Raw genomic sequence first — 13,464 nt, forward strand, 5'->3', positions numbered from 1 at the left:
TTGAAATTCTTGTAGGTTTACCAAATTCAAAAGGTTATCAATTAAACAAAGAAAATAAAAGTAAAATTACCAAAGCCTTTTCAAAGTATAAAGAAGTGCCAGTTGTTTCGTGTAACCTAAAAATCGAGCTAAAAATTGATTCGTGTGTAAACTATAAGAATAAATGGTTTTGGTATTTAATTTTGTGTGTGGTGGGGTGAATTTCAAAAATGAATATCTCGAAAACTTCAAATATTACTTTTGGATTTTGAGTGAATATTATGTATTCGATAGCGCAGATTTTGAAAATGCTAAAATCGTTGATCTACGATTGAGGTGTCTGGGCAGGGTCAAAGGTCAAATTATTTAAAGGCCCAGATTTTAATGAAATTTACGTCACATAACAACCCTGATTAAATATTAATATTAAGGTGTGCATTCTCTTTAAAATGAGATATTATATGTGATTTTGCGAGAATTACTGCATAAGATATAGGATAAAACATTTAGGGGGTCAAGGTGTACTTTTGAAAAAACACGTATGCTGTATCTCGTAAACGGCTCTACCGATCTTTATGAAACTTTCAAAATCGTTTTCTTAGGCCCAAAAAACCCTATAAGCAAATTTCGGGCGAAATCGAAAGGGGTCGGGTGTTCAGCGTCAGGCGTTTTGTCATGGAATGACCCTTTAACCAGATAACGTTTTTGGCATGTTAAAGCTTAGCAAAAAACCGATGTTACGTTCGAGAAAGTTTCCAGCTTTCTAATATTTCAACAAGCACTATATAAATAGTAACTTATGAGTCCTGGCTGTCGGAAATAATACTTCTTGGCAATTTCTGGGAAGATGTTTTATTTAAGCGCCTATTCACTTTCAAAAGTAAAATAAAAGAGGGAGGGAGATAAGTGGGGTAGAAAAGAGTGGTCATGACCAGTAATTTTTTTATAAGTATGGGGTATTGTGGTCATATTGACCAGTACTTTTAAAAAGCTTATTTCCAACACTGTTCATAAGCTAGGGGGTCACTGGTCATAAGGACCAGTAAAAAAAATTCCTTATTTCCAAGGCTGCGTGTTAAACGCCCTTTTTTATAGATTTGTCCAGCCTTGGAAATAAGGTTTTATTTTAAACTGGTCCTTATGACCAGTGACCCCCTAGTATATGAATTATTAAACTGGTCCTTATGACCAGTGACCCCTAGCTTATGAATTATTAATCTGGTCTTATATAAAATGTTCTAATGTCATTTATAAGCCTAAAAAAACCTATACTACATGTTTAGAAGTTAGATTAGGTTGGCAACATTAACTTTACACGTATTCAATATAGTTAACTTCATTTTATGAGTACCAAAAGAATAGTACAATATAGTACTATCTCACCTAAGACTACTACCATAGCCTAGAAGACCCTCGTAATTTACCGTATTATATCTCTTTCTCTAGGCCCCGTAACTCCAGAGTCCCCGGTCCGTTACCGCGTAGCCAGGTAGCCTACCGTACTCCAGGGAAACTAGAGGATTGAGGGTTTGGGGCCAGAGGGGGGTTAGACAGTTCGACTCGTTCGAGAGATGCGAGTGAAGGGACTCTACATAAAACCTCGACGTGCGGCCGCGGCGGTAGTAAGCGGAGTCGCTGTACATAGAAATCCAGTGAATAGGGAAATCAAAATTGATATAAACCTTAAATTAATAGGTCATCTCCTATTATTTGGAATTATTAAACTGGTCACCTTCTGTTTTTTTGTTATTATTTCGAATTAATAAACTGGACACGGCGACCAGTGACCCCCCAAATTTTGAATAAATAAACTGGTCTGAGCAATTAATTAATTGGTCTTTGACCACCTGACCACCGTTATTTCCAAGCAGCGTTACCAGACGTACCATAATTATTGTACAAAACAATAATTTTAGCCCAAAATTTTGGTCGTACCATAATTTTAGGCTTGTACAATATTGTACGCTTATTTACAATAATTTTAAAGTTGTGTACCATAATTTAAATAATTTTAGTTTAAGATGGTTTTTTCCAGTTTCGTCAGTTTTTTATTTGGTTATGGCAGTTCGGAGAACTTCGGCTTCGGCCGTAAGCCCGGGCCTCGCCCATAGACTATGGAAACATGTTCACTTTCAAAAGAATCCTTATTTCCCACCCTGGTCTCAGTTCCCTTGTTCAGTGCGCCCATGGATATTCTATGTACCGTGACAAATCCTATCGTTATCTGCTTATCACTTATCATTGGGTTTGGAGTTCTTTGGACAATGGAGAAAGAAACTACGATACCACTAGCACAGGCCGATTGTTCGAAGTGCGGCACGAAAATCCGCTAGAGGCGGCAGGCGTTCAGCCTGGTTCGTAGGCTTTTAGCGACTCCTATTTTAAGACAGTCATTACGGAATTTTTATAAAGTTATAGTTGTTCCATTCATTAAAAGGTGGCGACACTCTACTAGGCACAAATTGGGCCGCTGTTCGCGCGCCTGCTTTTCTTCTCCATGGTAGTAGTTTCTTCCTCCATGTTTCGACAAGTCTAGTAATCTTATGTTAGTGGTTGAGAATCACGTTGAAAGCAGTTTAGGGATACATGGGTAACATTATACCAATTATTATTTTCTAAAAAGAATGGTGACTTCTAATAACGGTAAGTTTTCATTTTGGAATTGGTATTCAAACTCTTTCTTAAAACAAATTACAGTTGAATTATTGTCTGAAGAATCTGATTCTGTAGAGATATTTTATTCTAAGACTCGCATTCCTATTTTAAAAATTTAAATTTGTATTTTTTTAAATATGTGCAATAAATTTTGCAATACTTATACTTCAGTGTTATAGTGTAAAATAAGTATAACGTAGATAGTTCAAATTTCAATAATTACACTATTTTATTTTTGAAATTCGCGCGGCTAACGCTAAAATTGGCCGTGTGAGAATTGCAATAATTTATCCCCAGAATCATACTTCTTCGATGCCAGAATCAATAATTTTTAAGCAAGAATACAATAATTTCGTTTTTCAAGTCTGGCAACGCTGTTTCCAAGGCTGGTTTTGTCTGCTTGGGAATAGTTTGTAATGTCGTCTGTTGAAATGAAGTGAAATTCATCTCCCGAGTCCCATATTTATAATATTTAAAGAAATTAGTCTCAAATTTTTAACGCTTAGTTAAATTTACTTAAGTATCAACTCTGAGTAAGTTTTTCTGGTTTGGATTTCGAAACTTCGCTATTGGAATTTTGAGCTATTTTCTACTGAATAAATTAATTTACAAATGAACAAAAACTATTTGTATTAGGGTAGACAGAAAATCCTCAGGCTGGTCAGCCTATAAGCCTATAATATTCAAGACAGGTTAAAGTTAATACCGTCATGGCCATGATACCGTCAAAGCAACTCTCAGGAGTGGGTGATAAATCAGAAAACCCTAGGACATCACTGCTTGTAGCTTCCATAGTATTAACTTTTTCAGAACAGCTGTCATTGTACCTGGTCAGGGTGTGTACGTAACCTGAATAAGTCCAGGATTTCCAAACTGTGGAAATAATATCCCAAACGGTGGAAATAATATCCCAAACTGTGGAAATAATATCGTAAAATGTCAGGGAAAAATTAAGTATTTTCTGTTGGACGCTCATGCCTGGCACCTTTTTCCAAGAGAGGAGAGAGATGCTCTCAGGCTGGTGTTATAAAATATAATTAAGTTTCTGGTATTTAATAAAAAATTGTTTAACTTTGAACTTTTATCTATGAAAGCATGAAAATTACCAGAAATATTATCAAAAAGATTAGGGAAGTTGCCAAAAAATGGTCAGGGATTTGAAATCCGAAAATGTCGTACCAACCTTGCTGGTCTATATCCCTTGAATTCAACACTGTTTTCAATCTGTGATATTGGTTATAAACTGCTGTTTAAATTAATCAATGCTACCAAAATAGCTAAGTGTATTTGACAAAATAAACCACAAAGCTTTTTATATCCAGTATGAGTAGGCAATACTGAATATGAAATATTGTTTCGCATTGAGGCAACATCATTTAGTTAAAGACATTTTCTTAAACCAATTCCGTTCCTCGTATTTGACGCCTCTCTTAAATTAAAGGCGAATTTGTTATATGACCTTAAATTTACCCTCTACAAAATCGATGGTATCTCAGTAATATGCTTCTACCAAATAATTTCTGGCCAGCAGTACCCTTAATTACAGTGGCGTAATGACAAATTTTGGGCTCCCCCGCACGATATAAAAAGGGCCCTTTATAAAAATCAATTTTTTATTATTTACCCCATTTTTACAAGTTTTCTGTGAAATTTATACATTTTTACCAATTGTTAAAGCATAATTTTTTTAATTATTTAAAAATTTAAATAAATTAAAAAATAAATACTTAAAACGAAAGGGCCCCCTATTTTGCGAAAATGTCATGGGCCCCTGCGGGATCTGTGGGTCCTTAGTTACGCCACTGCATAATTATCGTAATTTGTGACTTAAGATCCACTACTCGCAGTCATTCCAGAAAACTGTTGGTAATTGTGACCCTAATTTAAACAAAATAAAAAAGTTGTTAGGAATAATATTGCAATTTATTCATTCATGGGTTAATTCACCGAACAAGAATAATCCTCGTTTTACATAAGAGAATTAACCATGCTTGGAATTTGGAAATAATGGTGGTTTGCTGCTTCAAAATGTCACGTTTTTAAAGGCAGTGTATGTGTAATACACCTAGGACTAACCTCGCTACTGCTTGTAAGACCAAGACAGTTGAAATTATAAATAGCACTGTATAGTAGTTTGGAGGCCTAATTTCCACACTGAGCCGGATTATGAAACGTTATTTTACATATTGTAATTTCAAAACACTTTTTTGTTTCGTTTACAGATAACTTGGGAGTATTGATTTGGTATTACAAGATCATACAATAATTGCTTAAGCTGCAGTTTAAAATGACTTCAAGAAGATCAAGGTTTCAGGTGAAACCAAATACACGTTTGGGACCTAGTTCTGCTCTCAGTAACAAAAACAATAAAACAAAGGACACAAATAGCGATAGTATTGCTGAAAATAAAAATGACAAAAACTTAACTGAATCTTTGACAACTGAAGGAAGTTCTGGTACCAGTCCTTCAAAAGAAAATCCAACAAATGATAAAATTGAAACCGATTCAAACACTGGACCACCAATTTCCAATAAGCTTATAAAGAGTTCCAGTTCACCACCGAGTGCTGAAAGGAATATAAATGACGATAAAGCAAATAATCACAATTCTGTGAATATTGTAACTGTACCTAAATTTGGAGATACTTCACAGAAAAAAAATGAAACTTCAAGTACCATTTCTAGTATTAAACCACCGGCCTGTCGCTCCAGACTAGCAAAACCGAAACCAAAAATTGTCTCAAGGACAGTTAATAATCAGTCAAATAAGAATGACACCAGGACTTCAAAACCCGAAAATATAGTTTCGGTGAAAGGTACTATATTGACTGATTCGAGAGGGCCAGTTTCAATTTCAAATGCGAACAATAGAACCAGCATTTCTGAAAATATCAAGCAGTCATGTTTTGAATTGGACTCAATGAACATGAGCAACAAAATTGTAGATACCAGTGCTATTATTGGCCCTGTTAATGCTACTAACAATCTTAATGAACCAGTTGCTTCAACAAGTCAAGCTCAAGAAGACAGACAGTTTTCAAGTACTACTGCTGTTATTCCTGTTAGCAAACCACTGCATTTATTAGAACCGATAAAGGTATATATTTGTTAATTTTGTTGTTGGTTTCATTTGAAAGCCATCATTATTTAGAATGAAAGGCTATATCAAATGCAACATTGTGTGTGGCTCTTGTCTTAAATGCATTTATCTGAATCCTATAACAGTCAGTGAATAGGTTACAGGTTCACTGTTATGTAATGAGAGTTGAAATTTCTATGCCTAAAACTGAAGAATTTTTATGTAAAAGAAATAATCTGTTTATCTCAGTTGACTTTTAACAATTTCTAACTAGAAGTAGTATTTGTACAGAGACCCCGATCCTGAAAACTGAGGACACCCAACTTTTGTCACCAACCGAGTTGAATTTATGGAATTTCGTATAAAAGATAATCTACAAGTGTAAAATGAGGGGTATAGGTCATGGAAAAAAGTTACACAAATTATGGATTTCTATTCTATTTATAAAACGTTTCTAGTGTTGGTACTAATACCCAGCTTTTGATTATGAAATATCTTAACAACGACTATGTTGGAAATATTTATGTATTGAATTTACTAATTTTTTTTTAAAATTTAGCCTCGGAAGAAACCAGTAAGAAGGTTTAAACCTGGAAGTACCCCTCCGGAGAAAAATAAAATGAAAATGATGGATTTGATATTCTGGAATCCATTGGGAAAAGGAATGTCAAATAAAAATACTGCCGAACCAAATGCAAATAATCAAAATGAATTTGTTACTGAGAAGGACAAGGAGAAGGATGAAGAGGAGAATGTTGACAATCCAAACGAAGAGGAAGAAGAAACTCCTGTTACTGCTAATACAAGCACTGCGGACACAAATTCCATTCTCCCTGGTCCTAGGGTCATGATCGGAGAAGACGGACAAATTATAATTGACGAATCCTCTTTAATAATCGAGCAAACAAATGCAGGAAATGATATTTCAACTCAAGAAGTTGTATACGATTCAACTGATACAACATATGCTTCATTTAAAAAACCCAAAGATAAAATTAACCATTTCTGGACTTTGAAAGGTAGGTTCATTTTGAATAAGTTAAATAAATATTAACCTGATCTATCTAATGTATTAAATATGAATTGCAGAGACAGCAAAATTTTACAAAACATTGAGTGTTATAGGCACTGATTTCACTTTAATGTCTACTCTGTTTCCAGAACGTTCCAGGCTAGATTTGAAAGTGAGTTAAACCAGTGTATCATTTGTTTAGTATAATTACTGCTCTTTACATGTTCAAAATTACATTTAGGATTTACACTAACCATTTTTATTCAGAATAAGTTCAAAAAAGAAGAAAGACTCCGGAAAGTCCTAATAGATAAAGCCATAAGTAAGCAAACATGGAACATTCTATGAATTTAAGGGACATTAAACTTGGTCTAGACAAATGTGCATATACTTCTTAGCGGCTGATAACAGCCAAAGATTCTGTTAAGTTTCAGAATTACGGCCCTGTTATTGTCAATGTTTTTTACACAAGTTTGCTTATGGTAAATGGAAATATATTATATTAATGATAGAAAATGAAAACATCCCATTCAATAGAGATATTTACTTATTTTAAAAACTAATGAAATAGTGTTACCAAATCAATGTAATAACACATTTTTAAAAAAAATTTATTTAAACAAAATTTTAAAAATCTGCAGGAGACTGTGAAAAGCATAAGCAGTATATGAAGATGAATACACTTAAGATATATATTTTATTCTTCTGATTCTATGCACTTTTTTAATTATGGGTAACTCTCAAAAGAATAGTGTTTTTATCTAATAATAGTGTTTTTTTCCTCTAAAGGTGAATGGCACAATTTTGACCTGAATGATATTGAGAATTTCTTAGCCGAGGAAGAAGTGGAACTAGGAATAGATCCTCCCGAAAAATCCAAAAAGAGGAAGAAAAGAGTTGTCGATGAAGAAGAAACAGATGATTATGTTGATAGCCCGCCTCAGAAACGACATAAATTATCCAAAAAGCCTGCAAGAAAACGTAAGATTTCACATGAAGCATGCTTTTTTAAGGCAAAAAAGTGACATTTTGGAAAGGTGGAAAACGAGCTTAAAGGAAGCCCACCTGGAGCGCTCTCGTGCTATTTCAGAGATATGTGTGTCAGTGTCACAGTTCAGTTTGAGCAGAGTCTGACTAGCTTTCCTCATTCCCATATGCCACGTTTTTCTTTTTAAATATCAAATCTGTCGTACAAAAATCAAATAGTGGGTATGTTTAAAAATGTTATGTTCTTTGGGTTTGACTTTTCAGCCAGGAATTCGAAGAAAGATGCAAATACTAAGGAAAATCTTGAAGAACACTCTGAAATCAATGTTCCTGTACAGAGGAGGAATAAACAACCTAGTAATATGTCTCCAAGTTTAAGTGCTTCCACAGTTGACCTTTACAATAGATCTCGTGATAACACTCCATCACCTACAAAAAGGGCTGAGACACCAACTAGAGGCGGTGATAAATCAGTAATTAGCGAAGCCACCATCTTAAGAAACTCACCAAATGAAGATGCTGATTCAAACAAAGATACCTCATACTCTCCAAGTCCCGTTTTCAAACTGCCATCAAATTCTTCCCAAAATAAAGTCACAAATATGAGTGCTACAGTGAATTCCACAGACACTAATAATCAGCTATCTACTAGCCATCCAACATTGCATTCCTTATTGAATAAGTCACAAAACCAAACACCATCTTCCACGGCTAATACTACAACAGCTAATATTAACTTACCAGTTGGTCAGTTAATTCTTGTCGCTAGTAGAACACCCACAAATGAGCAAGTGGTGCATGTGTATTTAGTTTCGCCAAACGGGCAAACAGGGAATGCCATACAAAATGCAGCTAGTACCTCTCAAAGTGTGCAAAGTAGCCCTGATCAGTCTAATATTGCACAATCAGAATCTCCAGAAAATGAAATATCTATATCTCCATCAACACAAAAATCTAACATGGATAAAGAGGACTCATCTATAGAATTATCGCAAACAAATGCAACAAAATCAAACGAAAATAAGGGTCTCAGTGGCTTAGGAATTGTTAAACTAAAATCCCCTTAGTTAAATTTTCTGTTTTACAGAATTATTACTTCATTTTCACCATAATTTCACCCAGTTAATTTATTTAAAAGATGTGAGATATACAATTTAATTTGAATATACCACACAGGTGTGGTAACTAATTTTTTGTACAAAATTTATTTTGCCATTGTTGTAGAAATCATGTAGTAAAGTGTGTATTTATTTATTCAAAATTGGAAGTTAGTTATTTAAATGTTCTCTAAGATAGACAAACTATCATGAAATACAATATTAAATATCTTTAAAATTTCATTTAATATGGTGTGATCACAAATTTTAGTTATACACGAATCGTCAATATTAGGGGGATACGCAACCCATGTGGATGTGGGTGGTAAAAATTATCAATGCTGGAAAAAGTTGTTTATAACTTTCATTGCTTTGCTCTTGATTCAGGGTTACCATATGTCAGGGAATGTAAAAATGAGTCTAAAAAGTTAGGGAAATGTCCGAGAATTTTAAGAATTTGTAAAAATTAAGTGAAAAGTCGGGGAATTAAATTTGATCTTGGCACTTTTTGAAGGTAATTTTACTCTAGATACATGACAAGTTCTATGATTATCATTTATTTCCTTGAAAGTTCGGCAAATTTTTTAAACATTGCAATAACCTTCTTACTGAGTGATATATAAGTCCATTGAAATTTATTAACTTCTGATAAAAGTAAAATATAATATAAAAATTTTGGCCTTAAAAAGTCAGGAAAAATCCTTAAAATGGTCAGGTAAAACAGGAAATTTGAATCAACATTTTGTAGCAATTATACATTTCTTATAGGAGTTTTGCTTATAAAAGTTATACGATCATGGACCAATGAGAGGGGATGAAAGTACTAGTACGTTCTGTGTGTAGTTTGAATTTTATTCAACACTGGAGATACTGCTGTGAAAAGAATTATTCATAAATTTTTCATATAAGTTTAAAGTTGCCAACTTTTTCATTTCCAAAGTTTTAGTCACAAACCCTTTATATATCTTTCCAACATCAGCTAATAATTGTGCCATTTGTGATTTAATAAGTCTTAATTACGTAGAGTACATAAATTGGTTATCACAAAATTTTAATTCATTGAGATATAATACATGAGATTAAAAGTATTAACAGCCACTTCGTGCTAAAACATCCAAAACAAATTCTAAGAATGTCTAAAAACTTTATTTAGCATTATTTTCAGCATATAAATGCCAAGCGGATTTTACAAAAAAATTTGTACAACGCTGATTAATGCGGCTCCGAAACCATAAAATTTCTTGATAAAAATACATATTTGCCAATAATTATTATTAAATAACACACTGTGTAACATACAGTTGTATATACAATAAGCTTTTTGGCCTACCAGTATCTAACTGGTATAGATTTTAATTTTTGAGAAAGTGAAGAAATTTATGCGAGTTTAACATTTTTTTTTTGTAAAACTATCAACTTTATACATATAGAATGCTCCGCGTATTTACAGTTGCAAGCCTTTTGCGTTTCTTCAATTATCCAAAAACTTCTTGTGAAGCGTAAACCACATACAAAAATCCATCATCATCATGTTCTCTTTGGTAAAGCTCATGCATAGTCATAGACACCGCTGCCATGCTTCTTTGATTCACCAAGAGAAAGAAAGCCTGGTTTGGATGAAGTTGCAAACGCCGTCTAAAAAGAAATTTATATATTTTCAAGGATGTTTAAGGGAACAAAAGAGACCAATACACCCATGAGAAGAGGTATTTAAAAATGGGATCTTAAATATACTAAATCAGGGCTGCCACAAGTCAGGGAAATCAGGGAATTTTAAGAATTTGTAAAAAGTCAGGGAATTAGTTTTATCTTGACACGTTTTTCAGGTAATTTTACTCTAGATCTATGGCCAATTATGTTATTATAAATGTAGATCCTTGAAAGGTTTTTTTAACGTTAAAAAGTCAGGGAAAATAACTTAAAATGGTCAGGGAATTTGAATCTGAGAATATTGGGGCAACCCTGAAAATGGTGCCACCATCTGAAACATTTTTTTTAAACTTCCTTAAAATAGTAGTAAAAGTTACTTTTTCTAAAAAATTAATAATACTATAATAAATTAACACCAAAAGGTTAAAATTGGCACCATCTGATATAAATTAACAATCAAATTGGACACTAAATGCTTGTTTCCCTGTCAACACTTCGTGAATTGGTCTATAAGTGAATTTCTATTGAAATATTATTTACCTAATAATCTTAACTAGTTCACCAACTGTGAGATGATCTGGGACCAGAAATTTTGAACGATCCAAAATTGGGAGTTGCTTCTCACCATGGTATCTTTCAATTATCACCTGTCAGGTAGAAATGTATTCATAAAACTATTTGGACAGATTTATGGATTTTTTGGTTTAAAAAAAATCAATATATTATTTAAACTGAATTTAGAAAATAAAAAATAGTTATTTGATTCCATTTCTTTAATTAATAATTTGAAAGCAGTGGTAATGTAATTTTGAAATGAAAATTAATTTTGATTTTAATTTTACTTCTTTAGTTTTGCTGAGTTGCAATAGCAAATTCATAAATACATTGAAATATGAATTTTTAATATTTAAAAATAATTGGATTTAAGGCAATTTAAAAAACAATGGGCATTTTAAAATTTCCAAAGATCTTTTAAATATTTGCTACTACTGAAATTATATTAAAAATATACAAATTTACAAAAACAATTATAAAAAATTTCTATAATTACGGTTAATTTGCATTCCTTGAATCTGGTATTTATTTTAACCATTTAATTTATAAGATAGTTTAGTTTCAACAACTAAAAACCTAGAGCATTGAATTTGCAGCATACTTACTGGCACTTTATTTGGGTGCTGAAGTTTGATTTGTTCTACATCTTGTTTCCTTTGACCTAAAGTATAAAACCTCTATTATTATAAAAGAAGAATATTAAAAACCACAGTTGTTTAGGTTTTTAAACTAGTTAAGTGACTCATGGTTTTCTTTATATGTATATAAAAAGACCAGTCTTACTACAATAAGATGAATAGATGATGTTGGCTATTTAGAGAAATAAAGCAAGGAAAGGATATTTAGAGGGCTCTTTACTAATTTAGGGGCCTACTGATTTTCCAAAGTTATCAGCTGATGGAATAGTGATCGTCCGCATTGACATAGAAAATGGAGGGAGGGGGGTGTTAAGAACAGGATTCAGCTGGCCTTAGCCTTTTAGCTATCAAATATTATAACCAAAATCCTAAGGATCACTTATAAATTTCCTTACTTGGAAATATATTCTCAAGGATTAGAATATAAAATACTTACAGAAACTCTTTTTTTCGCGAAATGTTTTATCGGCCATTGTAAACTTTGATTTACACAAAGAACGTAACACGAGACTTGCGTATGATGACAACACTCCAACTATTATTGTTCAGTGCTTTCATTCGCACGCAATATAATTCCCTGCTCTTCACAACAAATTAAATACTTGAACAAACAAATCATGAATAGATTCCAACTTATTTATACTATTAAATATTTTTATTTTATCGATTTCAAATTGAAAAACGAAGGAGCAGTTTTTCTTCATCGAAAACTTTGCTTCTTAATCTGAAAAATATACCCTTCCATATCCTTGTCAGGAAAATTAGGTCATCCCACGCCTGGTAGCACTGTTCACATCAGCTGGTTTGAAAATTTGAAATAAAGAAAATATAAACAGGATTAAAAACTTTGTCTCGAGATATTTTATACCTAATTATTTCATATTTTTTTAGTTGTAAGTCTTTTGCATTGATACTTCACAAAAATATATGATGCAAAGCAATGCTTTAAAACGACGAGATCATTTTAACGCCTTTTAGAACCTATAGTTTCAATACTTCTACTATGTTTTCTTTCCCTATTTGTTGCCACTCTATGATTTACAAAATGCCACGATCAAGCTCGAAAAAATGCCAAGAAATGCCAAGCACGAAATTGGAAAGCAGAAACGAAAATTAAGCGTAAAAATTTTGTTTTATACAGGTCACCGTGTTTTATAAAGAAAACATAGAAATCTCATAGGTAACTAGAATGCTGCCGTGTAACTGGCAAATGGGCCAAACGCCGTGGCAGACGATAGCCAGATCTCAGCCAATCAGAGCTCAAAGAGTGGTTCTGCCAAGAATTTAATGTCACCAGAGAGAATGACGTCACCCATCTCCCACTATAGTAGCAGAATCAAGAAGGATTATTATCCTCCTTGGCGGAACCACTCTACGGCCTCTCATTGGCTGAAGGTTCAAAATGAACTGGCGTCAAGCTCGGCCATAGGCGGCAGCATTCTAGTTACCTATGAGATTTCTATGATATATAGCATCAACCAGTGTGAAAAATGGGTTAATTTTGGAGTCGTTTCCGTTCTGTTGTACATTGAAATAATAAAACGTGAAATCCAAAGGAAAACAATACCTTTTCATAAATGTAGGCGTCGGTTTTAAAACTTTATTTGTCAGTAATATCTGACAACAGTGGCGAAGCTAAGACCCCCGAGAAAGTCTTTTCGGGGTTTTAGCCGGCATTTAGCATATGATTTGATAGGAATTTAGGGCCCCCTGAAGACCTTCCACATTGCGGGGGTGCTATCTACGTGACTGTCTACTAATGCGCTACGTCTTACTGATTTCGTCTACGTTCGAAAGAGGTCTTAGCCATTG

At 33.4% G+C, this 13,464-nt stretch overlaps 2 protein-coding genes across 2 annotated transcripts; one reads left to right on the top strand and one right to left on the bottom strand.

Annotated features, from left to right (window-relative positions):
- The first annotated feature begins 3,044 nt into the window (after window positions 1-3,044).
- On the top strand, window positions 3,045-9,285 carry Bdp1 (transcription factor TFIIIB component B'' homolog Bdp1). The gene is made up of 7 exons (XM_090161056.1): window positions 3,045-3,167; window positions 4,857-5,731; window positions 6,273-6,732; window positions 6,803-6,897; window positions 6,993-7,047; window positions 7,515-7,706; window positions 7,977-9,285. Exons 2-7 carry the CDS (start codon window positions 4,922-4,924, stop codon window positions 8,777-8,779), a joined length of 2,415 nt encoding a protein of 804 aa, XP_090017182.1. The 5' UTR covers window positions 3,045-3,167; window positions 4,857-4,921; the 3' UTR covers window positions 8,780-9,285.
- Window positions 9,286-9,796: 511 nt separating this feature from the next.
- Window positions 9,797-12,269, bottom strand: LOC149926044 (microtubule-associated protein 1 light chain 3 alpha-like). The gene is made up of 4 exons (XM_090160231.1): window positions 12,089-12,269; window positions 11,620-11,675; window positions 11,000-11,106; window positions 9,797-10,444 (listed from the first exon to the last, which is right to left on the bottom strand). Exons 1-4 carry the CDS (start codon window positions 12,123-12,125, stop codon window positions 10,285-10,287), a joined length of 360 nt encoding a protein of 119 aa, XP_090016357.1. The 5' UTR covers window positions 12,126-12,269; the 3' UTR covers window positions 9,797-10,284.
- Between the last annotated feature and the right edge of the window lie 1,195 nt (window positions 12,270-13,464).

Source organism: Leiobunum rupestre, chromosome 10, assembly GCF_980474605.1.
Source record: "Leiobunum rupestre chromosome 10, qqLeiRupe1.1.hap1, whole genome shotgun sequence".
Lineage (NCBI taxonomy): Eukaryota > Metazoa > Arthropoda > Arachnida > Opiliones > Sclerosomatidae > Leiobunum > Leiobunum rupestre.